Source organism: Melospiza melodia, chromosome 15 (assembly GCF_035770615.1).
Source record: "Melospiza melodia melodia isolate bMelMel2 chromosome 15, bMelMel2.pri, whole genome shotgun sequence".
Taxonomy (NCBI): domain Eukaryota; kingdom Metazoa; phylum Chordata; class Aves; order Passeriformes; family Passerellidae; genus Melospiza; species Melospiza melodia.
Genome location: NC_086208.1, coordinates 3,808,304 through 3,835,495, shown reverse-complemented (window position 1 = coordinate 3,835,495; position 27,192 = coordinate 3,808,304). Strand labels below are relative to the sequence as shown.

At 49.3% G+C, this 27,192-nt stretch overlaps 1 protein-coding gene across 1 annotated transcript; it reads left to right on the top strand.

Annotated features, from left to right (window-relative positions):
• The first annotated feature begins 1,242 nt into the window (after positions 1-1,242).
• EDC3 (enhancer of mRNA decapping 3) lies at positions 1,243-27,123 on the top strand. The gene is made up of 7 exons (XM_063169419.1): positions 1,243-1,273; positions 5,328-5,506; positions 8,550-8,863; positions 13,564-13,899; positions 20,152-20,305; positions 21,865-22,082; positions 24,029-27,123. The coding sequence occupies exons 2-7, from the start codon at positions 5,343-5,345 to the stop codon at positions 24,361-24,363; spliced, it is 1,521 nt and encodes a 506-aa protein (XP_063025489.1). The 5' UTR covers positions 1,243-1,273; positions 5,328-5,342; the 3' UTR covers positions 24,364-27,123.
• Positions 27,124-27,192: the final 69 nt, after the last annotated feature.

Genomic DNA, 27,192 nt, shown 5'->3' with positions numbered 1-27,192 from the left:
TTTTTTTGGCGGGGTGGGGGGGGGAAGCACCCTATGTCCCTCTATCATCCCTAAAAATGTGAGTTGGTGTGTTGGATTGGGTTTTTTTCCTGTGGGAAATGAGAGGGCTGTGACTCCAGTGGCATTGGGGGAAGTTTTGAATCCCAAAGGGAGCTGATTCTGTTCTTTCTCCTGTGTAAAGGCAGAAAGGTGGTGCCAAGCTTTGGATCAGTTCAAGGCTTCACCAAAAATCAGGAGTAGCTTTCTATCCCTGAAAAACTGGAATCAGTGGGTCAAACCCAACCTTTCAGGGAGGCAGCTGCGGGCAGATGTTTGATCCCCATCTCAGAGCACCATTAAATGCAAAGCTTTGCACACTTTCCCTTAAAAAACAAACAAAGAAAGGCAATAAACACGAATTTCCAATGGAAATATGAAGGGACTGTATGGAAAGTTGGGGTCTGTTCATCCCCAAGGGGGAGGGGGGGGTCCCTGCAGGGATCAGCCTTCCAAAGTGCCCAGCCCCACCGGAGCATGGAGCTGTTGGTGATTTGGGTGTGGGGGTGTGGGAAGGAGAGCAGCCTTGGGAGGGGATGGAAGGGATGAAAAAGTGACAGAGGTGTGATGGAAATGGGATGGATGGGGAGGACAGTGTGATGGAAGGGATGGTGAGATGGAGGGGCGGACACGATGGAGAGGATGGTGGGATGGAGATGGTGGAGGGATGGACATGATGGAGAGGATGGTGTGATTGGAGATGATGGAGATGATAGAGAGGGATAGAGATGATGGAAAGGATGGAGATGATGGAGAGATGGTGTGATGGAGATGATGGAAGGGATGATGTCATGAAGGGATGGTGAGGTGGAGATGATGGAGGGATGGAGATGATGGAGTTGATGGAAGGGATGGTGTGATGGAGATGATGGAGGGGAAATGTCATGAAGGGATGGTGCGATGGAGATGACGGAGAGATGGAGATGACGGAGGGGATGCAGGGATGGAGGGACAGATGTGACAGACAGGTGTGTGACAGAGGTGTGTGACACAGGTGTGTGACAGACAGGTGTGTGACACAGGTGTGTGACACAGGTGTGTGACACAGGTATGACAGCGGCCGGAGTGCTCCTGACGCGGGCACTGCGCATGCGCACAGCGCGTCTCCCACGCCGTCTCTATGGCCCCGCCGGCGGCCGGAGCGCCGCGCGGGGGGCGTGGCCGGAAGTGGCGTCACGCCGAGCGTCTGTGAGGCGGAGGGGCCGCGGTGAGGCGGGAGCGGCGGCGGCGGCGGCGGGTGAGGGGCACCGGGGGCACCGGGGCACGGCCCGGCCCGGCCCGGCCGATCGGAGCGAGCGGGCTGCGCTGCCGTGCTGCCTTCCCGGCGGGCTGCGGCTCTGCGGGACTGCCGTGAGGCGCGGCGGCGGCGCCAGGCCCTGCCCGGCCTGAGCGGGCCGTGGTGGGGAGGCGCGGGGCGGGAGGCCTGTGGGGCGGCTGTGGTTAACAAGGGGTTAAACTGTGTTTGAGTCCCGTGCTTGCCTGGGGGTTGCTGTGTTTGCTTATGGGGGGGCCATGTTTATGTATGAGGTTCCCTGTGTTTACCTATAGGGGCCCTATGTTTATTTGTGTGGGGGGCTGTGTTTGCTTTATGGGGGGGGTATTGTGTTTTGGGGGGCCCTGGGTTTACTTTTTTGGGGGGTTTCCCTGTGTTTATCCATGGGAGAGGTATGTGTTTATCCATAGGGTTCCCTGTGTTTATTTTGTGGGAGTTCCCTGTGTTTATTTTTGGGGATTCCCTGTGTTTATCCCTGGGATATCCCCGTGTTTATTTGGGGAGGTTCACAGTGGTTATCCGTGGGGTATCCCTGTGTTTATTTTTGGGGTTTCCCTGTGTTTATCCATGGGGGGTACCCCCGTGTTTATTTGGGGAGGTTCACAGTGTTTATCTATGGGGTATCCCTGTGTTTATTTTTGGGGTTCCCTATGTTTATCTATGGGGGGGGTTCCTCGTGTCCTCGTTTTTATCCATGGGAGGGGTCTGTGTTTATCCATGAGGGATTCCCTGTATTTATTTTGGGGGTTCCCTGTGTTTATCCATGGGAGGAGCCTGTGTTTATTTTTGGGGGTTCCCTGTGTTTATTTTTGGGGGTTCCCTGTCCTTATCCCTGGACATCCCTGTATTTATTTTTGGGGGTTCCCTTTGTTTATCCATGAGGGTCACTGTGTTTATCCCTGGGGTATCCCTGTGTTTATTTTTGGGGGTTCCCTGTGTTTATCCATGGGATATCCCTGTATTTATCTTTGGGGGCTCCCCTGTGTTTATCCATGGGGGTCCTTGTGTTTATCCATGGGATATCCCCGTGTTTATCTTTAGGGGTTCCCTGTGTTTATCCCTGGGATATCCCCGTGTTTATTTTTGGGGGTTCCTTGTGTTTATCCATGGGATATCCCCGTGTTTATCTTTAGGGGTTCCCTGTGTTTATCCATGGAATGTTCCCTGTGTTTACCCATGGGGGGATCCCCCTTTTCACCTTGGGGGTTCCCCTTTTTACCTTGGGGGCCCCCTATATTTACCTATGGGATGAATTTTCCTGTGCTTGGTCCACTTTTTTACAATATTTATTTACAATATTTATTTACAATATTTATTTACAATATTTATTTACAATATTTATTTACAATATTTATTTGGGATCCCTGTGTTTACCTATGGGCTCCCCTCTATTTTCCTACAGGCACACCCCCCAAATCCAACCCCAGAATAGTTTAATTTATATTTGCACTCAAACACAGATTTATTCTTGGGGTTTTTTTTTGCTAAAAGGAGCCTCTTGTTCTCCCAGAGGATCCCTGTGAGGTGATGATGTGTGCTGAGCTCCTTCCCATATTCCCCAAGGGAGATTAAAAAGAAAACAGGAAATGGAATGAAGCTTTAGCTTTCCTGTGGATGCCCAGGGATGTGTTATCTGTGTTTTGAGAGTGCTTTTTTATCAGCCATCTCCTTGGAATGCAGACATTCTCATCATGGCTTCATATCAACACACAGCCACAGGAAGGAGAGGAGCCTGCTCCTGAGCAATTTCTGGCTTTGTGACCAAATTTAATGTTTTCAGCCTATGAAACTTGGGGGAAGTGAGATTTTTATTTTTTTTTTTCCTTGCATCTTTTTCCATGCGGCTGCCTCTTCCAGCAATGTGATTTTTACATGGAAATTGATCTCCCTGGGCTGTCTCCCCTGTTTCTTTGTGCTGCTCACAGTAAATATCAAACATTCTCCCTCTTTGATTGCAGCATGAAAGGCAAATCCATACATTTAGCATCTTGTCATGTCTCTTGCTCTCTGTGATGCTTGTGAGCCTGTCACTGGGAAATCTGGGATCAAAGGAGCTTTTTAGCTGCTTCCAGCAGTGTTGGAAACATCTGTCTGAACAAATTGGAGTTTTTCCTCCCTGCTTCTGACAGAACTCGAGTGCTGGGAAGGAGAGCAACCATTTTTTAATTCTTTTATCTAATTGTGGCAGTGATGTGAGGTTGCCTTTGCTGCTTTTGTCCTGCATTCCAGTTTTGGGGGATTTTCCCCCCCTTTTGTGTTTCTCTGTTGGTTGGGGTTCCCCTCCTGCCCTGTATCTCAGTTCCCTGAAAGATTTTGCTTTTCATTTGCACATGCAGAGAATTCAATCCTGAACATTCACAGGAGCTGCTCTGGCCAATGTCCATCTGCCAAAACCAGGGAAGTGAAGAGAAATTCCCAGTTTGAAATCACAGGGAGTGTTGCTTTTCTCCCATCCTGGAAATGAAACCAGGGAAGTGAAGAGAAATTCCCAGTTTGAAATCACAGGGAGTGTTGCCTTTCTCCCATCCTGGAAATGAAATGACAGAAATAAAGATAAATTCCCAGTTTGAAATCACAGGGAGTGTTGCTTTTTTCCCATCCTGGAAATGAAATGAGAGAAATAAAGAGAAATTCCCAGTTTGAAATCACAGGGAGTGTTGCCTTTCTCCCAGCCTGGAAATGAAACTTGAGATAATTTTAGTTAGGAGGTGATGTAAGAGCAGATCTTGATTTGAAGGCCTTCAGGGACTTTAGTGAACATATTTCTTATATCACCTTTTTACTAAAATTATCTTGTGTTTCATTTCCAACTTGGAAAGAGAATATCCACAGGCAGGATGAAACACTAAATTTTCTTTTGGATTTTGAATTCAGCCAGTCAGAGATCTGCAGATCTTTATTTGAAGGCCTTCAGGGACTTTTGTGAACATCTTATATCACTCCTTACTAAAATTATTTCAAATTTCATTTCCAGGCTGGGGAAGAGACAACAGGAGAATATCCACAGGCAGGACAGAACACTGAATATTTCTTTTGGAAGCATCAGCCTTGAGTTCAGCTGGTCAGACAAAGATCTGCAGATCTTTATTTGAAGGCCTTCAGGGACTTTTGTGAACATAATTTTAGTAAGGAGGTGTCATAAGAAATACCTTGAGTTTCATTTCCAGGATGGGGAAATGGCAACAGGAGAATATCTACATGCAGGACAAAACATTAAATACTCCTTTTGAATCTTGAATTCAGCTGGTTAAACAAAGATCTGCAGATCTTTATTTGAAGGCCTTCAGGGACTTTTGTGAACATCTTATATCACCTGCTTACTAAAATTATCTGGAGTTTCATTTCTAGCTTGGAAAAATGCAGCAGGAGAATATCCACAGGCAGGACAAAACTCTGATTCTTTCTTTTGGATTTTAAATACACTCAGTCAAACAAAGATCTGCAGATCTTTGTTTGAAGGCCTTCAGGGACTTTTGTGAACATATTTCTTATATCACCTGCTTACTAAAATTATCTTGAGTTTCATTTCTAGCTTGGAAAAAGGCAACAGGAGAATATCCACAGGCAGGACAAAACACTGAATATTTCTTTTGGAAGCATCAGCCTTGAGTTCAGCTGGTCAGACAAAGATCTGCAGATCCTTATTTGAAGGCCTTCAGGGACTTTTGTGAACATCTTTCTTATATCACCACCTTACTAAAATTATGTTGAGTTTCATTTCTAGCTTGGAAAAAGGCAACAGGAGAGTATCCACAGGCAGGACAAAACACCAAATGTTTTTTTTTGGATTTTGCATTGAGGTGGTCAAACAAAGATCTGCCATACCGTGGGGAAGGCAAAAATATGTGCTTATATTTTATTGTAAATGATTTTTTTATCATGTAGGGATTTAGACTCTGCCTGGGATGGTTGGGCTGTCATTTCCTCCCCACCAAGGAGAGAGGAGGAGCAGAGCTGGGAGGGCTCCAGGGCTGTGGATCTGACTCAGGCTGTGGCTTTGTGCATCTCGTTGCAGCAGCTCTGTGCCACAGCCATGGCCACGGACTGGCTGGGCAGCATCGTGTCCATCAACTGTGGGGAGAGCCTGGGAGTGTACCAGGGCAGGGTGTCTGCTGTGGATCAGGTGAGCCAGACCATCTCCCTCACACGGCCCTTCCACAACGGCGTCAAATGCCTCGTGCCAGAGGTCACCTTCAGGTGAGTGCCTGCCTTGCCCCCTGTGCCGTGGTCTTGGTGTGAAAACTCTGCTAAGAAAGGCAGGAGCCTCCCCTGGAATGGGAAATGTAAACCCTCTCCCTCTGAATTGCTACCATTTGGGAATTAAAGTGCTCTCAGGCAAAGATATGGGGGTAGGAATAACAGTTCTTTATTAGGGAAGAAAAAAATATAAAAATGCAGTGATACAAACCTGATAAGGGCTCTGGTATCGAGATGACCCTGAGGTGTTAGAAAATCTTTTTCCCAGCTCTGTGACTGAAGAAGACAACAGAATTCCTTGGCTCTCCATCTCAAGGTTGTTTATTTGCTCTTATCCAATACATGGTCTGTCTGACCTGCTGAGATCTGTCCAGCAGGTTGGGTTGTAGCACACTGACTGCCCTCAGGGTGGTGTTATCTTTTTATACTAAAAGCTATATGTGTACTTTATTTACAATGATTTTCCAGTATCTGTCACCTGTGTTACACCTGTGTCACACCAATATCACTCTGTCTCTACTCTAAACCAATCCAAAAGTGTCACCATCACAGCAAAAGATTGAGGACAACAAGAAGAAAAGGACATGCCCAGATTCCTCCATCTTGCTTTTATGACCCCCATTCAAAAACCCCAAAATTCTCCATTTTCACCTGGTGATAAATTCGTTATCATTCCACTCAAAGTCTTGTGGCTTGCAAATCTTCACACAAAATTGGTAATTGTTTCTGTGGGTTCAAATGGAAGGCACAGGTGGTTTTGACTCCTTGCCAAGTCTCTGAGCCCCCTGCCAGGGTCTTGAGTCCTCCAGGGCAGCCAGAGGAATGTCCTGGCTTCTGACACAAACTGCCAGAGTCAGACCATGCCCTGTCCCCTGTGTGCCAGGGTGGTGTCCCAGCCCCATCCCGTGGGGGCTCAGCCCTCCTGCAGTGCCAGCTGTGGCTCTGCTGCAGCAGGGATCCTGCACAAGGGGGGAGTTTTCCTCTGCAGCTCCAGGGCTGCTGCAGATGGGCCTGGGCTCCCTCTGGCCATGCAGGGCAGCAGAAAGCTGCTCCTCTGGCAATGCAGGGGGCAAAGGCTGCTGGGGTGTCCCAAAGCTCAGACTGGATCCAGGCAGGAATGCTTGGCTCCTCCCCTGGGCAGAGCATCTCCCCATGGGATGGTGGAATTGGATCAGCCCTGCAGGGACACTCACTGGCCATGGACAGGAGATAATTAATAATTAATGGCTCGTTAACAGAAGAGAATTGCTTCCCAGATAGGAATAGAATACACACCTCCATTTCCAACCTTAGACAGCCTGGCTGTTGGATTATACTTTTTATTTTGATTTAGAGATGGGGTAACTGAGAGCTGTTTTAAAACTTTTAAGTTTTACAAGAAGAGCGAGACAATATAAATGTTATGATTTATGCTGTTACAATTAGAATTTGAACTACTTCTTAATTGTCAGAGTTTTGCCTGAGAGATATTTAGAGAAGTGATGCAAAGCATTCACCAGCACAAAAAATTAACCTTTTTCTTTTACCTTGGAAGGTTTTGAGGCTGCTTTAGCTTCCTCCTAATGCTGTCTCCCACTTGGGAGTGAGAACAGCACTGGGGATTGGCCAGCCCTGAACCCAGCACACTCCTAAGGGCATTAGCTGGGAAATCCCAGATTGGTGACATCTCAAACTGAACCAAAACCTCTACAGCTGTAAAACACCAGAAGTGGGTTTTGGTTTATTAATTTTTTGTTCAGCTATGTTCTAGATGTTTTAAAGCTCATAATTTAAAATTACTCTTTGTAAGTTTTACTATAATATGTTTTTTATAATATATTTTACTATAATATAGTATTTTTATTATATATAAATACATTTATAAATTTATAATATAATACGTTTTAATACTGTATTTTACTATATTTTTATACTATTTTACATATAATTTTATTTATAATTTTGTTTCTATATTCTATATAATATAATTTAAAATTATCAATATATAATGTATATTGATAATTTTAAATTATATATAATATCTAAATCTAGAACATATAAATATATAATATATAATATATTTTTATTACATACAAATATATATGCATTTTTATCTAAAATTTCTAATGTATATTTTATATGCTTATATTTTTTATTATTTTTATTTCTATTCTGTTGTGTTGTAGCAGAGGGAACTGAGATGCTTTTTCAAAGCTTTGCCCTCAGCAGTTTCCCCACCAGTTCCTGCTAACACTGTGCTTGAAAATATAAATAGGAGTCACTGCTCAGTGCCCATTTTCCTGTTTCTTGCAGTGTTGTACTTAAGGCTCTGAGTCACTCCTTTTTCAATAACTCTGACTCCTCAAAGTCAATACTTTTGACTTTTTTTTACTCTGAATTTATTTTTTCCCCCTTGGATTTTGCAGAGAGGCACTGGGGGAAGGCAGCAGGAGATGTGTGGAGTCTCCCTGCTTTCACATCCCACTTGGACAAATGCTGAGTTAAAGCTGGAAGAGCCTCATTGCTGACTTATTTCTTGCAGTCAGTGCAAATGGAGGGCTTTATAATCACTCCTTTGTTTAATTTTGGCTTCTGCCCAATGCTAGATTAGTTTTCTTTAGCTTTTTTTTTCGTTGGAAATGGGAAGTATCCTCCTTGACTGAGCATGAACTGCTCTGATCTGAGGGTAGCATTCTGCAGAAATGGATTAAAAGTAATAGTAGCCTCAAGGCTGAGAGCAATTAATTAGCTGGGAACTGTTAAATTAATGCAGATTTCTGCAAAGCTCTGGGCCAGTTACTTCCATTTTTTTGCTTGACTGATTCCTGTTTCAGCTGCAGAGCCTTTCAAACAAAATCCAGGTGCAGTGCAGGCATCCTGAAGTGGTTATTTTGAAGATTTGCCATTTCAGTTGAACATTTTGATATCTTTCTGTTTGAGCATTAAAATCCTTTTATTCCCTTGTTTCCATTGATGATGACATCAGAACAATCCCATTGGACAAGGATGGTTTTTCCCTGACAGGGTGTGTGCTAAATTCCTGCTTTTCTGCTGCTGTTTTTAGGGCAGGTGACATCACTGAGCTCAAGATCCTGGAGATCCCAGGACCAGGGGACAGCAGGCAATGTGGGGACTCCCAGCACATGGACACAGCCATGCCAGGGGTGGGCTGCCAGGTGGGGCCCAGCCAGAATGGCACTGGCAAGTTGCTGAAGAAGCCCATGTCCAGCAGTGCCCCACAGAACATCCCCAGGAGGACAGACATGAAGAGCCAGGACATTGTCATCTCCCCACAGCAGCAGTGCTCCAAGAGCTACATGGATCGGCACATGGAAACGCTGAGCCAGTCCAAAGGCTTCAGGAGGAGACACAACTCCTGTGAGTGTGGGGCTCTCCTGGCCAGCATCTTCCCTTTGCCACCAGGCTTTGCTGGCAGCTTCCCCTGGCCCACCTGGGGGTTATTTGGAAATATTTCTGACCCCATCTGAAAGGTGGTTGTAGGCAGGTGAGGGTTGTCTTGGTTTGGAAAGACAGGTGTGTGCTAAGGAAGGCAGGAGCCTCCCCTGAAATGGAAAATGTAAACCCCCTCCCTCCAAATTGGTATAAATTTTAAATTAAGGGGCTCTCAGGCAAAAAATATGGGAGCAGCAATAACAGTTCTTTACTAGGAAAAAAAAAAAAGATAAAATGAACAATGCACTAAACTAAAATATCACTGCCAGAGTTAGAACCCAACCTGACACCCTGTGGGTCAGGGTGTTGGCAGCAGTGCCATTGGAATTGTGGCTGCAGCCCTCCTGCAGTGTCAGGGGTGGTTCTGCTGGAGCAGGGATCCTGTAGGAAGGTGTAGTGTCCCTCTGAAGGTCCAGTGGAAGAGGCAGCTGCTGTTCCTGTGGGGAATCCAGAGGAGAAAGCTGTGCTGGTGTTCCAGAATCTCCAGATTATATTTGGGTAGCAATGCTTGGCTCCTCCCTCTGGGCTCACATCTCCCAATGGGATGCTGCAGTTCTTATCAGCCATGCAGTGACATTCCATAGCCTCTTATCAGCAGATGTCCCCTCCTGAGGGAGGAATGGGTGTGGAAGAGATAAGGAGAACTGCCCATTTAACAGAAGAGAACTGCCATGGCCAGATGGCCAATAGAAAACATCTTGCTTGGCAATCCCGGACAGGGTTGGTCTCTTGTTCCTGACAGAATGAGAGGACACAGTCTTAAATTTAGGTTGGATGTTAGGAAAAGGTTTTTTAAAAAGAAAAGAAAGAGGGATGAAGTGTTGGATTTGTCTGCCTGGGGAGGTGGTGGAGTCACCATCCCTGCATGTGTTTAAAAACAAGATTGCATGTGGCATTCAGTGCTGTGATCCAGCTGAGGTGGTGTTAAGGCATGGCTTGGACTCAATTTATCTTAAAGGTCTCTTCCATCTTAGTGATTCTGTCTGTGTTGAAATGTCTAATGCCAGTTCCAGGGATTTCCTCATTTTGCTCTCTTTCCTGTTGGAAGATTCCCAGCCTCCAGCCTTTCCTCAAAAAGGAGCTGCTACAAACTGCAGTGTGATCCTCGAGTGGGAGGAAAACACAGTGGGTTGTAGCAGCTCAGTGTTGTGTTTGCAGGGATCCTCCAGGAAAAGTGAAAGACACATGCAGTGAGACTTTCCCCCACTGTTTTGTCTTTCATGATTTTAAGACTTCCTGAGGCAGCAGTGAGAGTTCAGGATTAATGGCTTTTTTTTTTTTTTTTTCCTGCTTAATTTAAACCTCTTGCTTTTTAAGTCTCCCCAAGCTTTTCTATTTAAGGCTTCTATACCCATAACCTATTACAACATCACCCCATACATAATTACAAATGGGTTTTGGCTGTGTTGTTAAAAATATAAATTAATAAGGGTGATGTAAAATCAGAGCATCCCAGAGTCACACATCCCTTATTTTTATTTCTCTTGATAAAATCTTCAAAATGGGGCCAAAACTGACTTTGTTCACTTTTTTCCTCAAAGCCTCCTGAGCTGTCTTCCTTTCCAGACCCTCATAATCCAATTCCTGTAATTTCAGTGTACATCCAGCATATTTCCATGACTTAATTGTTATGCATCCAGAATAATTCCATTATTTCATTTTCTTGTAAAATAAACAAACCAAGGTGGGCCAGACCAGTGAAACAGGTGTAAGGCTGTGTTTTTGGGGAGAAATTCCTAGACCTCTGGAAGTCTTTCTCCCTCACCACCAACTGGGATATTTTTACACCTTCCAGGATGTCTGGTAGATTTGGGGTGAGCAGAGCTTTAACCCACAAACAAGTCATGTACAACAGGTGACTTTTTAGAGATTTTGAGGCAGGTTGAGCAAGGTCCTAGGTGTTGGCTTGGGTTCATTTTGGAATACAGGAGGGATTCCAAAGGAGGTACAAGGGCTTCCAAAGGAGGTACAATGAATTCCAAAGGAGGAATAAGGGATGTTTTACCCTGTGAAATGTGCATTTGGACAGCAGGGTGAGTGATGTCTGAGTTTTGGGAGGGGGATAGAATTGGGTCTGGCTTTGTAGGGAAGAATGGGCTGAGATGTCATCCAGAGCTTGTGTCCTGCAGCTGAAAGTTGACCTCCTGTTGGCCTCTAGCGTGCCAAGTGAGGGCCACAATTGCCCTTTGGAGCCCTGGTGTGACAGGAATCAATAAACACCAAACCCCAGCTCAGGTTTCCCAACAATGGCTCTGCTGCCGTGCTGGCACCGGGCTCGTGGTGCCAAGGCTGGCAGCAAAGCCTCCCACAGGGATCTCTCAGGAAGGCAGCCAGCTTGCTGCAGACTTTGTTTGCTTGTGTGCTGTACATGAAAGGGTTGTTATTTCTCAGAAACAAAAAAAGCCCGGGAAGGGTTGTTTATCTTGTGAGGGAGGTGCTTTTGTGTGTGCCAGCTTGCAGTGGAGCTCTCCTCATGCAGGGCAGAGCACTGGGAGCTGTGATCCAGAGGCAGCTGGAATAGGAGATCTGCCTTGTTCAGCCTGACTTTGCTTCCCCCTCATGCCCTTTTTTTTGCCTCTTTTCTTTTCCCTGAGCAGAACCAGCTGTCATTTTTTCCTGCCTAGAAAGCAGCACTTAAAGAGGAACAGCTCCTAACTTTGCTCCCAGCTCCTTGCAGGCCTGTGGCACGTTCTGTGTGCCTTGTTAGGGGGCTGTGGGGCAGCCAGGGCAGAGCTCAGGATGGCTCAGGGAGCTGCCCACCACCTTCTGATCAGGTGGGCTCCTGGCTCCCATTCTTTGTGGCTGCAGGGAGCTTTGCAGCTTTATTCCATCAGCATTCCATGCTCACATCAGGCTGCTCCTGTCCCACTCTGAGTTTTGGGGCAGCTGAGGGGAGTGTGGAGCTGACAGGCGCAGCCTGAGCTGGCCAAACTCTTGCCCTGACACAAGGAGCAGGCTGGATTTGCCTTTGTGGCTGTGCAGGCTCCAGCTTGTCCCCCTGAACCATGAGAGTCCCTTGGCTCCTGCTTGAGCTGCAGTTCCTGAGCGTTGGGAGAGCTTGGGCCTGTTGTGTTTGCATTCCTCATCTTCCTCCTTCAGAGCAGCACCTGTGGCAATTCACTTCCACACCAAATCCTGTCCAGCTTTGTGTCACCTTTGGTTTGGGAGCTCTTTATGTGGGACAGAGTGGAGTTTGGTACCAAAAACTTTCAAAACCATGCACATAAATGAGTGGTTGCAGTGTGCTCACTGCAATTCTCCTTTCCTCTCTCCTAAATCCTGTTTTGTCACCACAGTGCTGGAATTCTGCTGTCTGTCCTTCCAAGACAAAAGTGCATTATCATTTGAGAAGGTTGTTTGGTTCTTTTTTTTCCCTTAATGGGGAGTGGTTATTCTGCAAGACCTGACAGATTTAGGATCTTGCTGTGGTGACTGGGAAAGCTTTCAGGTTAGTTATTAACCAGTTCTTGAGAAAAACCAAGCCCCACACTATCTGAAATAAATCCTTGCTGAGGCAATGCATCTCTGACTGGAAATAAACCAGGTCCACATCCTCAGCAAATCCCATTTCAGCCTGACTGGAGTTAGACATGCACAAACTGGACTTGTGCTGCTGGAGTTTGTGCCTGCTGCAAATCTTTTGGGATGTTTGGAAATCTCCTTGGATGGCTCAGAATTCTTTGTTTCTGTGGTATCAAATTGATTCTCTCCGAGTCATTTGTATAAATCCCTCACAAATGGGATTATCTTAAACAACAGGAAATGGTTTAGTAGAGCAAGAGCTCTGGCTTGATGACTTACTCCATCTGTTGGACACTGTAGGTGATTCCTGGAACTGCAGGAATTGGCCTGAATTTTTTTCTAGTAATTGCAAATGTGACACTGCCGAGGACAAACAAAATAATATTGTCAGGACCTGGAGGACAAAGGAAGAAATGAGCAAGTAAAGGATATGTTGAGCTCATAATTGTATATTTGCATCAGATGAAGAACTGATGACTTTCATCAGTCTCACTCCAGAGAATTTGGGCTTTCCCCATGACTTGTGGTTGAAAGAAGTGTATTCCAAAACACAAGGTAATGGGTAAGGAGGAGAGTGAAACAGGAATGAGGCAATGGACTGTGTGTTATATCACAGAAATTAATTACATCAAGGTTGAGCAAAAAGAGATCCTTTCTGTTCAGGGTTTGAAGTTCTCCCTTACAGATCACTAATAGGGAAGGAAACACCTACAGTAGTTTCTGAAATTTAGAGGAATTCCAGAGAATGGCTTGACTCACACACCTGCCTGAACATGGGAAAACTCCTAGCTGATTTACCTTGCCACTGGGATTAAATAAAACCTGGAGAAACTGTGGGCAAGCCTGTTTTTCTAACCTGGCTGCTGGAGGGAAGTCCCTGAAAGTCTCTTTGCTGATGCTCTGTTTTCTATCGATGTTCTGTTTTCTATTTGATGTTCGATTTCCTGCTGCCTTAGCTGAGCCTGAGTAATGCCAGCTCCAGGGCTGAGCTCCATGGTGAGCACCCCTTGAGTGAGGGCACTGTGAGCAGGAGCTCCCCTCTGCCCCAAAATGCCTTTTTCCCTTCCAGGACCCACTCCCACCTTGCTTTTCTTTTGCCTTAGGGTCATCCAGCAGCCGCCACCCCAACCAGGTGACGCCGAAGAAGAGCGGCCTGAAGAATGGGCAGATGAAGAGCAAGGATGACGAATGCTTTGGGGATGACATTGATGAAATCCCAGACACTGATTTCGATTTTGAGGGCAACCTGGCCCTTTTTGACAAGGCAGCTGTGTTTGAGGAGATCGAGACCTACGAGAGGAGGAGCGGCACCCGCTCGCGAGGGACCCCCAACGAGAAACCCGCCCGCTACCGGCACGACGAGAACATCCTGGAGTCAGAGCCCATCGTCTACAGGAGGATTGTGGTGCCCCAGAACCCCCACAAGGAGTTCTGCACGGGTATGTGCCTGATATGGACCCAAAGTGCTGCTTTTGGGGCCACACGCAGGTGGAGTTTTGCTAAGGAGTCAGCTTGATGTGGTCCAAGCAAAGTTGGGTTTGTGTGTTCACACCAGCCTTTCTTTGCAGTGTTTCTGAGAGAAATAGGGCAGCTGTGACTGTGTTGACAGGGAAGAGATGAGGATCTGACTCTATGTTTCAGCAGGCTTGATTTCTAATTTTATGATTTATGATTTTTATTGATTTATTATTTTATGTGTTTGAACATCTCTGTGTTTTAGGAGCAGGTCCTTCAGCAGAGCCAACATTGTGCAGTTTTAATATCTATTATATTAAAGCTGTACTAAAAGAATAGAAGGATTTCACCAGAAATAAGCTAAGAATAGAAAAAGAAAGTCTGAGCCACAAGCCTTTGTTATCATTCTTTCTGTCCAAGCCAGCTGACTGTGATTGGCCATTAATTAGAAACAAGCACATGAGACCAGTCACAGATGCACCTGTTGCATTCCACAGCAGCAGATAATCAATGTTTACATTTTGTTCTTGAAACTTCTCAGCTTCTCAAGAGGAAAAATCCTAAGGAAAGGATTTTTCATAGAAGATGTCTGTGACAGGCAGCAAAGTAAGTGTTGCTCCAGCAGGGAGCAAAGCTGATGGTTGGGAATTGAGTAAGAGGTGTTTAAATCTTTACTTTGATTTCAGGAGCCTGGGGAACCCACGTGGACTCTGAGAGGGGCAGAGGGATGGGCTCAGGATTTGTGATTTCATGGTTTCAGGAAATTTCCTGTGCTTCTGGCACTCTTTGGGTTGTAGTTCTCCATTTCTATGTGAGTTTAAATATAGTTCATGTAAAAAGGATTTATGGAACATTTAGTACAAATTTCAGGTAACTTTAGTCTCCTTGGGATATCTTGCCTTTGATTTTAAGTAAAATGTGGGAGTAAAGGAAATTTGGGATTTCAGGAGTCTTTCTTTTCCACATCAGAATGAAATCAGATGTCAGCTCTTCTTGCAGGGACTCAAACCAACTGATATTCTGGTAGCCTGAGCAGAAGTGTGAGCAGCTCCTTGGGCTGTCATTCTTCCTCAGCCTGGAAATTCCATCTGGGGTGTGAAACGCTTCAGGGGAGGAAGCTGATGGATTTGTAATGATTTGCTGCTTTTCACTTTTGAAAAGACTCTTTTTTTGATGGTTCTGGTGTGTAACAATGTCCTAGTTCTCCATTTCTGTCATTCCTCTTCCTAGTGTCCCATTCTGCTCTGGGGTGAGAGGAAAACACAGTGGGTTGTAGCAGCTCAGTGTTGTGTTTGCAAGGATCCTCCAGGAAAAGTGAAACAAACGTGCAGTGAGACTTTCCCCCACTGCTTTGTCTTTGATTTTTCATGATTTTAAGACTTCCTGAGGCAGCAGTGAGAGTTCAGGATTAATGGCTTTTTTTTCCCCTGCTTAATTTAACCTCTTGCTTTTTAAATCTCCCCAAGCTTTCAGCATCTCTCTGTGGAAGAAGCCACACTGTGCTGTGTGAACAAGCACCTCTTCATTTTCTCTGTGATTTCCTGTCTATCTTGTGGGTATTTTCAGATTTCATACTTGTCAATCCATCTTCCAGCTGGCTTGTTTGAGAGGAGACAGGGCCTCTGTGGATGTCTAGTCTGAAACAAAAGCTAAGCCACTGTTGGCAGCCAGTCTGAGCAGGGTGGCTGACAGGGGATTCCAGCAGCAGAATTCCTGGGAGGAAAAGCACCATGCACTGAGCAGCAGTGAGTAAATTCAGGGATGGAAACCCAATCCTGTTTGCTGCACTCCCAATCCCTTTGTTCAGCAGCTGGAAGGGGGATGCTGAGCTGCCTCTCAGTGCCTCAAAGAGCAGCTGGTGTGATTAAATCAATGCCAAGAGCTCCAACAGCCTGTTTGGTTTTGGATGTGTCTGTGGCAGGGTTCTCCCTGCAGAGTTTTTCTGGTTTCCTAAGGGAAGCTCTCCTTGCAAAAAGCACTTCCTAGTTATGACAAAGCACTTCTTTCTCTTGTTGTTTTTTGTTTTTTGGTTTTTTTTTCACCCTGGGCCAGTCTGAGAGATGATTGTGTTAATAGAGACAGTGATTCTGACTGAGACAGTGATTCTCTGTCTGCTGCAACAGCACAAAAACTGATGCTGGAGATTGGCAGGGAGTTCATATCCAGCTCTTGGCACTGTGGGATCCCTGTCTGTGGATCCCTGCCTGCTTTTTGATGCCATGGAGGATGGTAAAACCAAAAAAACCAAACTGCTGATGTCAGTTTGGAGTCAGCCTTTTGAGTTCCCCAAAAGATTCACCTGCAGGACTTCCAGCCTGGGGTTTTATTGCTGACTGAAAGAATTTGGTGTGTGTAGGATAAACACTTCAGTCCACTGGGATGCTTTTCTGAGAGCTGGTTTTGTGGAGCTAGGCAAGTAAAACACTTCTAAAAGTGTCAAATAAAACACTTCTAAAACAACCCTGGGTTTTAGAAGTGAGCTGGGGAGGAGGAAGTTGGGAATCTGTTCCAAGCAGAAGTGACAACTTGGAGCTAATAGAATTTAGCAGGTGATTGTGGCTGAGCTAAATCCATCCCTGGGACTCCACACTCCTGAACACATCATTCATCTTCATTGGTTTGGGCTGGCTGCTGTTTATCTGTCTCTTTATTTACTGGGAAATGCATCTGTTTAGCAAAAACTGCCTCCCTGGAAAGGCTGATCCTTGCCTAAGGTGTGAGCTGCCTTTTTCTGCTTCCAGAGAATTTAAATGTGGGCTGGCTCATGCCTGTCTCTGTTTCTGCTGTTGGCACTCAAACTCCTGTGTTTGAACATCTCTGTGTTTTGGGAACAGGTCCTTGAGCAGAGCCAGCATTGTGCAGGAGTGCTGGAGCTCAGAGGAGTTTGCAGGAGGGTCTGTTCTTCAAACAAGCTTTCCTTCACAGTGAGGAGGTGCAGGAGCAGGCAGAGCTTTGTGCCAGGATCAGAGGCTGGCTGTGCCCTGAGGGTGATGCCCACAGTGTGGCTTTTCCTTTGGAAAGGTTTTCCTTGCCCTGTCCTTGACTGAGTTTTCCCCTCTTTTACCTCCTCCGTGGCTGGGTGTGAATATTGAATGTGTGAAGTGTTCTGGGCTGCTTTGAGCAGAGAGAAAACTTTCACTCTCCTCAATTTTGCTTCAGGAGCAAACAGTGGGCCTGGGGCAGAGTCCCTTTGTCCCTCTGGCAGTTTTTTTTTTTTTTTTTTTTTCTCAGCTGGAGGGAATTGTGCACTAATGCTGGGAGAGCTCACACTGGAAGGTCAGCCAGAACTCTGGTGGGATTTGCTGTAATTAAAAACAATGGTGATTAACAAAAGCAGCCCTTAAGGTTGTGTTGTTTGAGGGGCAGTACATGTGTTTGGCTGACTCTGCAGGCAGGTGCTTCCAGCTTTACCACCAGCAGAAGGCAGCAGGGAATGTCTCCTGTGCCTGGTGGGGACAGGAGCTCCAGACTGTCACACTGTGAGGCTCTGGACCTAAAACTGGGACCTGGGATTATTCATTGCCAAAGGGAAGAGTTGATGATGTCAGGACAGCTTGAAGGAGATGCTGAGTCCAATTCTGCCTGAGCCAGTGCCTGGATTTATTTTAGCAGAGAACTGGAACTAGAGAGCTGCTGAAATGGCCAAGGGAAAAGATGGGATCCATCCCTCTCCTTTTTCCCTGCCACTGCAAGCTTGGGGAGCATTTGGGCATCCCAGCAGCATTACAGGACTTGTTTGAGGAAAACTCCTAATTCTTTAACTTCTGGAAGGTTAACTCCCTCTTCTGCTGCCTTGGGATGTTTTTATCCACCCAGTGTCACTCTGCAAAACCATTCAGTCTATATCTGCCTTGTGGGTTGTTTGGTTTTGTTTTGTTTTTTTTTTTCCCAAGCAGCTGTAAAATACATTTATTTAATATTAAAAGGCCTGGGCTAATTTATTTTATTGCCTTCATTAGCAAACAATAAAGATGCCCTGTCCAACCCAAACATAATTAAAGTTGGCAGGGCTTCAGTTTTGTGGCAGTGGTGTTATTGTTAGTGGGTTTACTCTGCCAGAGTTTATTTAACTCCCTGGGCCTGCTTTTGATGAGCCAGTCTGACTGGTTGGACCTTGCGTGAGGGCACAGAGGGGAAGTTCTCCTGGAAGTTCTCCTGGCATCTCAGCTGCTCCTGAGAGGCAGCAATTAGGACAGGCTGGCGTGCTAAATGCCACTCCAGCAGTGCCTCACATTAACCCCTGCTGGCAGCCAGCCCGTGGGGAAGGCAGTTTCCTGAAGCTGCTGGCTGAGGGGAGGATGTGCAGGGGACACCAGATCTGTGCTGAGTTGGGTGCACACAGAGTGGACATTGTCTGCTTTGTCCTTCTGCTTCAGGGGCTTGGTACAGCATTTCAGCAGGGGATTGGTGGGTGCTTCAAAACAGAGTTTGGGATCTCCCTCTTTTGGGGTCAGCAGTGATGCTGGGAGAGACCCCAGCCTCGGGTCACTCATTGCAAATCATCCCTGGAGCTTGGAAAGCAGCAGCAGGAGGGGCACAGATGTGACTGGCAGCATGGCAGAGCAGGGCTTGTGTGGCATGGGGCAGGTGGTGACCCATGGGGCAGGTGGTGACCACTGTGGGCACAGGGCAGGTGGTGATTGCTGCAGGCACTGGAGAGGTGGGTGACCATGCTGCTGTGGGCATGGGGCAGGTGGTGACCTCTGTGGGCACAGGGCAGGGCATGGCACAGGGCAGGTGGGTGACTGCTGTGGGCATGAGGCAGGTAGGTGACTGTGACCTCTGTGGGCACAGGGCAGGTGGGTGACTGCTGTGGGCAGGGGGCAGGTGTGTGACCCACAAGGCAGGTGGGTGACCCAGATGGTGACCACTGTGGGCACAGGGCAGGTGAGTGACCCACAGGGTCAGTGAGTGACCCACGGGGCAGGTGGGTGGCACAGGGCAAGTGGGTGACCATGACTGCTGTGGGCACAGGGCAGGTCATGGCTGCTGGCACAGCCCCAGGGCTATTCCTGCAGGGCTCAGGCTCTTATCAGCCCTCAGGCATGGCTGATAACAGCCTGCTGGCCTGGCCTGGCAGCCAGGTGACCTCTGGGGCAATGCTGGCACACGTGGAGCCCTCTCTGTGTGCAAGACCTGGCTGCTGAGGCCAGGGATGAGCTCCAGGAGGGCTCAGCAGGGTCCCTGTGCCTCTCAGGCTGTTTCCAGCAGCCCTGTCACATTCCCACAGCTCTTCCCAGCAGCACAGGCAGCCCCAGCCCTGCTGGGCTACCAGGAGCACCCAGGGGGTCACTGTCACACCCAGAGCAGAGGGGCCAGGGGGGGCCTGAGGGTGACCCAGGGAAAGCTGAGAGGAGAGATGCTGCTGATGGGGCTCAGCTGACACTTTCTGACCTGATGTTTCCTCTGGCAGGCACTGATTCAATCCTCAGCCTTTTTGCTCCATGGTGCAGCTCCTGTGCCTGTCTCACAGTGGGAGCTGCACTCAGCTGGCATTCCTGGCAGGAGAAGGAGCTGAGAGCTGCTCTGTGAACATCCCATAAGGAGATGGCACAGGTTGTCCAGAGGAGCTGTGACAGCCCCTGGAAGTCTCCCAGGCCAGGCTGGACAGTTCTCAGCACTTCACAAAACCTCTCTTGTTTCTTTTCTCTTGATCCAAGTGCTGGAGCATTTCCCAGCTCGCTAGCCCAGGCTCCCCTGAACACCTGGGAGGTGTTTTTCTGCACAGTTTATCCTTTGAGCATTTCCCTGCTGCCTCTGTGTGCTGTGATGGGTCTGGAGCACCCTTCTGCCATGGGAACACCTACCAGATGTGGGATGGCTTGTTTTGCTGGGATTTTGGGGACCAGTGTCAGGATTCATAAAGCATCCAGGCTTTTTTTGGCACTTCACAGCTGCTCTTCTGACTTGCACCGTGCTCAGTAGCACTCTGTGGTGGGTTAAAGCTCTGTTGGCCTGGAGACCATGAAGAAAAACCTTAATATTCCATCTGTGAGTCCCAGAGGCCTTCTCAGCCCTCGTGTTACTAAAATTTCCCACAGAACTTTTGTGGAAGTGTTATTTTAAGCCAACACTTGTGTTTAGCTGTTTCTTCTTCCCTGAGAACAATTTGGATTAATTTGGTGGCTTGGCAAGGAGCGTGGGTGAACAGTTAACAGTTAAGGATGAACCTTTTCACTGTTTTGAGTGTCTGACTGTCCCCATTTGTGCCTCTTTTCCCTTTTCCTGCCCCCCAGACTCGGGGCTGGTGGTGCCCAGCGTGTCCTACGAGCTGCACAAGAAGCTGCTGGCGGTGGCTGAGAAGCACGGGCTGACCCTGGAGAGGAGGCTGGAGATGACAGGGGTGTGTGCCAGCCAGATGGCCCTGAGCCTCCTGGGGGGGCCCAACAGGTACAGCTGGGGCCTCTGGGGGGAGGGAAGGAGCTGGCAGGGCCCTCTCAGCTCTTAAATCACACACAAAGCTCAGCTGAGGTTTTCCTTCCCCCTCACTTGGGAGTCGTTTTGGGGAGCTGAGCTTTGCACAGGTGCTGCCTGAGGTGGATGGAGCCGTGCAGAATGTGTGAGGAGCTCCTTTCTGCACAGAAAGGAACCTTCCCTTTGCTGATGTGGCACGTTGCAATTTCACAGTGTCAATAAAAGCAGAAGGCAGCCCGTGAAAACAGCGCTGTGTGGATTTTTGTGAGGCTGGCTCAGCTTTTCAGGCATCTGCAGCCCACCTGAGCACATCCTGCTCTTTGCAGCAGCTTTGGAGTGCACTCAGTGCCTTTTGCTGACTCCTGAAGAGCTCTGCTTCCGTGGCTGTGGCTGTGGGCAGGAACTGCACCTGTGTTTCTGTACTGTTGATAGCTGCTCCAGATTATTTGCTCTCAAAAGAAAAGTAACCCTTCAGTCTCCATCTGCTTTTTCAGGAGCTCTTTAGCAGGACCTGCTCACTTATTCAGGAGCTCTTCAGCAGGACCTGCTCACTTATTCAGGAGCTCTTCAGCAGGACCTGCTCACTTATTCAGGAGCTCTTCAGCAGGATCTGCTCACTTATTCAGGAGCTCTTTAGCAGGATCTGCTCACTTACTCAGGAGCTCTTTAGCAGGACCTGCTCACTTTTTCAGGAGCTCTTTAGCAGGACCTGCTCACTTTTTCAGGAGCTCTTTAGCAGGATCTGCTCACTTTTTCAGGAGCTCTTTAGCAGGACCTGCTCACTTTTTCAGGAGCTCTTCATTAGCACCTGATCACTTATTCAGGAGTGCTGTACCAGCACCTGATCACTTGATGGAGATCACTGAACAGGCAGCTGAAATTCCTGCTGCAAGCCCTGATGCCTTCCAGGCCAAATTAACTTTATTGTGCAATTAATGAAGCTTAGAGAGTAGAGAATTTTTCGCTGTTTTAATGTGACTCCTCTGATGGGGAAATTCACCTTAAGTTTTTAGCTTTCTTCTACAATTCTTGGGACCTTGTGTGAGTGCAGGAAGGGGAGGAGAAGGCTGGAACAACCTTAAAGTATGTGAAGGGCCCTCTAAGGGAGCCAAAGAGAGTCTATCAGCAACTTAAAGAGGGGAAATTTAGATGAAATATGGAAGAAATTTTTCCCTGTGAGGGTGCTGAGCTCCTGGCACAGCTGTGGCTGCCCCATCCCTGGGAGTGTCCAAAGCCAGGTTGGACAGAGCTTGGAGCAGCCTGGGCTAGTGGAGGGTGTCCCTGCCCACAAGGGTGACCTTTAGGGTCCCGTGCACCCAAACAAGTGCGAGCTTCTCTGAACCTGCAGGCGGAGCAGCGTCAGCACCACAGAAGGATGTGGGCTGCTCTGGATTTGCAGAACACCTGGCAATTTGCATCTTGCTGGGTGTTTTGTTTTTTTTTTTTTTTTTTGTTTTGTTTTTTTTTTTTAATTTTTAAGGTGATAAGAGGCTCTGGGGTTTGCTGACAGTGCCTTTTTCTTGCCTGTGTTTCAGACTGAACCCCAAGAACGTGCACCAGCGGCCCACGGTGGCGCTGCTCTGCGGCCCCCACGTGAAGGGCGCGCAGGGCATCAGCTGCGGGCGGCACCTCTCCAACCACGACGTCCACGTCATCCTCTTCCTCCCCAACTTCGTCAAGATGCTCGAGTCCATCACCAACGAGCTCAACCTCTTCAGCAAGACACAGGGACAGCAGGTCTCCAGTGTCAAAGGTCGGTGGGCAAGCAGGGCTGGCTTCCCTAGGAGGGGTGGAGCAGGGCTGGATTCTGCAGGGGGAGCAAACCTGGCTTCTGCAGGGCTTCCTTCTCCAGGGAGAGCAGGGCCAGCTGCTCCAGGGCTGGCTTCTTGTGGGGGAGCAGGGCCAGCATCCCCAGGGCTGGCTCCTGCAGGGATAGCAAGGCTGACTTCTCCAGGGCTGGCTTCTCCAGGTGGGGAGCAGGGCTGGCTTCTCCAGGGAGAGCAGGAGTGGCTTCTCCAGAGCTGGATTCTGCAGGGAGAGCAAACCTGGCTTCTCCAGAGCTGGCTTCTCCAGGGAGAGCAGGAGTGGCTTCTCTAGGGCTGGCTTCTGCAGGGGGGGAGCAGGGCAGCTTCTCCAGGGAGAGCAGGGCTGGCTTCTGCAGGGAGAGCAAACCTGGCTTCTGCAGGGCTGGATTCTCCAGGGAGAGCAAACCTGGCTTCTGCAGGGCTGGCTTCTCCTGGGAGAGCAAACCTGGCTTCTCCAGGGCTGGCCTCTCCAGGGAGAGCAAACCTGGCTTCTCCAGGGCTGGATTCTCCAGGGAGAGCAAACCTGGCTTCTCCAGGGGCAGCAGGGCTGGCTTCTGCAGGGCTGGCTTCTTCTGGGGCAGCAGGGCTGGCTTCTCCAGGCTTCCTGCAGGGAGAGCAGGGCCAGCTCCTCCAGGGAGAGCAGGGCTGGCTTCTGCAGGGTGACCAAACCTGACTTTTCCAGGGAGAGCAGGGCCGGCTTCTCCAGCGCTGGCTTCTGCAGGAAGAGCAGAGCTGGCTTCTCCGGGGCCAGCTTCTCCAGGGAGCAGAGCTGGCTCCTGCCCGCTGCCCTGGCACCACCTAGTGGCACTGCCACGCCTGGGTGGCTGCCCAGAGGCTGCAGGGACAGAGCAGCGCTTGTGCTGCCACAGATGTTTCCGGTGGGAAGAGATGAGGAAGAGCTGCTGGATGGAGCTGTGCTGGCAGCATGAGGGGCTGCCTTGTTCAGCATGTTGGAGCTGGGAGGGAATGAGTGTCCAGCTGCTGCTGCAAAGCAGGAGCCAGCTCTGCTGTCAGGATTCCCATCTGGGTATTCCCTAGAATAAACAGCTTCTGGGGGACTGCTGGCTGCTGCCTGGCACTTCACCAGTTGATTTCAAAGCTGCTTCATTTGAACTTCTGGGGAGAAACAAAGCTGGGAGTTAGGGCTGTGCTGTGCTGACAGAGCTACTTGCCTGTGTGAAAATATTGTAAAAGGTTGGAACAGATTTCTCAGAGCAGCTGTGGCTGCTCCTGGATCCCTGGAAGTGTCCAAAGCAAGGCTGGGTGGGACTTAAAGCACCCTGGAATGGTGGAAGGGGGATGGGATGAGATGAACTCTAAGGTTTATTCCAAACCAAACCATTCCATGGTTTTGCATGAAGGACTTTGTGATCCATCAGGTGAGGGGAATGCAGAGCAGGTGTGAGAGTGCAGCAGATGTGGGGAATGCAGCAGGTGAGAGAATGCAACAGGAGTGGTGCAGAGCAGATGTGGGGAATGCAGCAATGGGGGAATGCAGCAGGAGTGGAGCAGCACAGGTGAGAGAATGCAGCAAAGTGGGGCATGCAGCAAGTGAGTGTGACAGAGCTCAATGCAATAGGCAGCAGTGCAGCACAGCTGGTGTGTTCCAAAAAGCAGCCTTATTTTCACCTTGTGGAATAAAAAAGATCCTTCCTGATGGGCAGAGAGCCCCACTGCTGCCCTGGGCTGCCTGCACTGTGGCTCAGTGACACTGGGGTTGCTCACAAGCTGGTCATTGGGTATAGTACCTGCCAGGCTGGGGTTCAGGATGGGTCTGTGGGGGAAGGATGGCAGTACCAGCAGGTGAGGCCAGGCTGTGCAGCAAGAGTGGAAGCCAAACCCCAAAGCTGCAGCCGGTGCCGCCGATTCTCAGCCGTGTCCGTGTTTCTTGCAGACCTCCCAGACACCCCGGTTGACTTAGTGATCAACTGCCTGGATTGTCACGAGAATGCCTTTCTGAGAGACCAGCCTTGGTACAAAGCAGTGGTGGACTGGGCCAACCAGAACCGTGCCCCCGTGCTGAGCATAGACCCCCCCATCAGCGAGATGGAGCTGGGCATCGATGCCAAGTGGTCGCTGGCGCTGGGGCTGCCGCTGCCGCTGGGCGAGCGCGCCGGCCGCGTCTACCTCTGTGACATTGGCATTCCCCAGAAGGTCTTCCAGGAGGTGGGCATCAACTACCACTCCCCCTTTGGCTGCAAATTTGTCATCCCCCTGCACTCTACCTAGAGCTCATGCAGCCCCCCCCTGGCTGTGAAGGGAGAGAGAGGAGGAGCTCTGTGAAAGCCAAGCTGTGCTGAGCTGGATCCCGGCTGGGTCGACTCTGGTGACGCCTTAAAGAAAACAAACACAACAGAAAAGAAAAAAAAAAAAAAAAAAAAAAGGATGTGAAGTTCTGGAGGGGTTTGCCTTCTGGAAGAAATGCTGTGTGTTTAAAAAGAAAAAAAATGGAATAATCGTAAAATGAAATGAAAAAAAAACCCAACAAACAAAAAAAAAAGGAGGAAGAGAAGGAAGGGAATTGTTCCTGCAAAGCTGTTTTCATTCTTTCCTGCTGTGGGATGGAGGAGTGTGCAGGACCATGGTGGCTGTCCCCTGCTGCTGCCCAGCCCTGGCTGGCACATGGTACAAATAAGGCTGGTTTGGAGCTTTCAGATGTGTTTCAGGTCCTTCTGGTTGACTATGCCCAGCAAGGACATCCCGGTGGGAACAGCACCCCTTGATTGTGTAGAAATCCCTTGTGTCGAGGGAAAATCTCGTTTGGTTCCCATGTTGGTTCCACTGCCCCATCACTGTTTGGTGTTCTGGAAGGCAGTTGTATCTCCCTCTCCTTCCCAGCCCATCCAGCCCCTCACAGAGAGGGCTTTTCCCTGTTTGGAGAGCTTTGGAGAGCCAGAGGCTGCTCTGGGAGCACTGATGTCCTTCCTCAGCTCGGCCTTCCTGCTTCTGTACTGTTGGCTTCTCTTTGTTTGCTTCGTGGCCGAAGCCCAGCTCTGTGGGGTGGAGGCCTGGTATGGAAAAGAGCTTTTCCAGCATCCTGGTGGGCTTTGGGGTTGTTTTCTTTGGTTCTTTCTCCGTGCTGGCCCAGCAAGTGGCTGCTCCAGGGCTGGGGGAGTGCAGCAGGGCAGGGCAGGGTTGCTCTGGGGCTGTTGGGTGCTGGGTGCTGCAGATGAGGTTCAGGGTAAGCTCCCCTGTCCTTCCAGCATCCCTGCTACACTGGGGATGGTTTGGGAAGTAGCTCATGGATCTGTTCATTCCCCTTGGAATCAAAGCCTGTGTGTGGGGTGGGCTTGGCCTGAGGAGGGGTTTGGCTCCTGTCTGCTGGCAGGAGAGGGTGTGGTGGGAGCTGCTGTGCTCCTGGGTGGGATTCCCATCAGAAATCTGCTCTGCTGTCCCGTGCCTGGCCAGAAACATTGAGTTATCCTTTCCTGTGTTCCTTTCATTGTCCTGGGTGCAGGGATGAGCTGAGGAGCCACCAGGCAATCAGCTTGGGCCCCACCCACCCACCCTGCTGGCTCTGTGTGTCCCCAGAGCTGAGCCAGGGAGCTGGGAACGTGGGCAGGGCTGGAGCTCTGCTGCTCCTCTCACACTTCACCCATCCCCAGGACTCCTCCGCCTCACCCAGCCCTGCTCTGGCACCAGGGAGAGCTCTGGGTGCTGCCTCTGTCCAGGGGAGCTGGATCCCTTGGGAGGCTGAAGCACAGGGACCAGCCCAGAGTGGCACCAGCCCAGTGTGGTCCAGTCTCACTGACCAGCCCCACTTGTGCCCCGAGCTGGGGCTTTAGTCAGGCACTCATCTTTCCTTTCCTCTGTTAGAACCCAGCCAGGGCTGCCAGAGGAGGAGGAAAGAGCTTTCCCTGCTTGGAAAGAAGGAATTACAGGGTCTGGCCTGGGAGTGTGGAGGGCCCAGGAGGCTGCTGAGCCTTGGCTCACCCCGAGGCCTGGCCCCTGCACGTTGCCATATCTACCTCAGCAGGACCAGGGGCTGTGCCCTGGCTGGGCAGCCCTGGTTCCCCTCAGCTGCTCTGGGGCACTGCTGGTCTGGGGGGCTCTGCCCTCCATCCTGGGCACAGGGGTGCCCCACGCTTCAGCACCCGCCAGGCTGTGCTTCTGACTGGGCCAGGACAGCAGTGTGCTGGGCACTCACAGCACAAACACAAGGTTTCCCTCTGCCTTTTTTGGTTTTTTTGGCTGTTTCCTTGGATCTTCACCCAGGAGCAGCAGCAGGTTAAAGAAAGGTTGTTGCTGTAGTCAGTGTTAGCTTTAGTCCCCTTCCTTTCACTCTCTTTGCTCAAGACACTCAGTAGGAGACTTGCTGTTTCAATTTCTGCTTTCTGCAGGTTTTTCCTGCCCTTTCTGGGTTTGGCTGTTGAACTGTAGCTTGTACACACGGAGCAGGGGCAGGGCAGGGCTAGTCCAGGCTGCAGCTGCCCTGCTGGAAGGCACTGGGGCAGGTGCTGGTGGTTTTGCAGGGATGGAGCTCTGGGAAGCACCAAGGCCCTGGTTCTTGCCAGCCTTGAAATGCTGCCCCACCTTGAATATAAAAATGAAGTGAACAGTGTTGCACAACAGGGGGGTTCAGCCCCTGGTGTAAGGAATGTGGGGTGTGCTCACTGCCTGCTAGATTTGGGTATTTGGCTGTACTTCCCCTCACTGCAGCTGTTTCTTGGCTTCACACATCTGGAATGTGAGGTACCAGCTCTTCTGGAGCACTCAGAGTCCCAGCACAGCTCTGGGTGTCCCCATCACCATGCCCCTGGTGCCAGGGTTCATTCCAGGAGGGAGCAGTGTTGTTGTGGCTGTGTTTGGGATGGTTCCCAGCCCCAGCAGCTGCCCCTGGAGCTGCTCTGGGCCCGCTCTGGTGACAGGTGCCGATCACTGCACCCTGGCACTGCTTGGTGACCCCATTTGTGACCTGATGTTTGTAACGACCAATTCCTGCCACTGCGGGGGACCATGCCCTGAAATAAAGTGCAACTCTTCATGTGTGCTATTGTGTGCAGCTGTTTATTTGTCTGCTCTCCTTCTAGAACCTTCTGCTGCCACAGCAGGCACCGG

Coding starts and splice junctions, on each gene's coding strand:
- EDC3 (XM_063169419.1), top strand. CDS start 5,343: ATGGCCACGGACTGGCTGGGCAGCATCGTGTCCATCAACTGTGGGGAG. Junction 8,864..13,563: donor CAGGAGGAGACACAACTCCT/GTGAGTGTGGGG, acceptor CTTTTGCCTTAG/GGTCATCCAGCAGCCGCCAC. Junction 13,900..20,151: donor CCACAAGGAGTTCTGCACGG/GTATGTGCCTGA, acceptor CCTGCCCCCCAG/ACTCGGGGCTGGTGGTGCCC.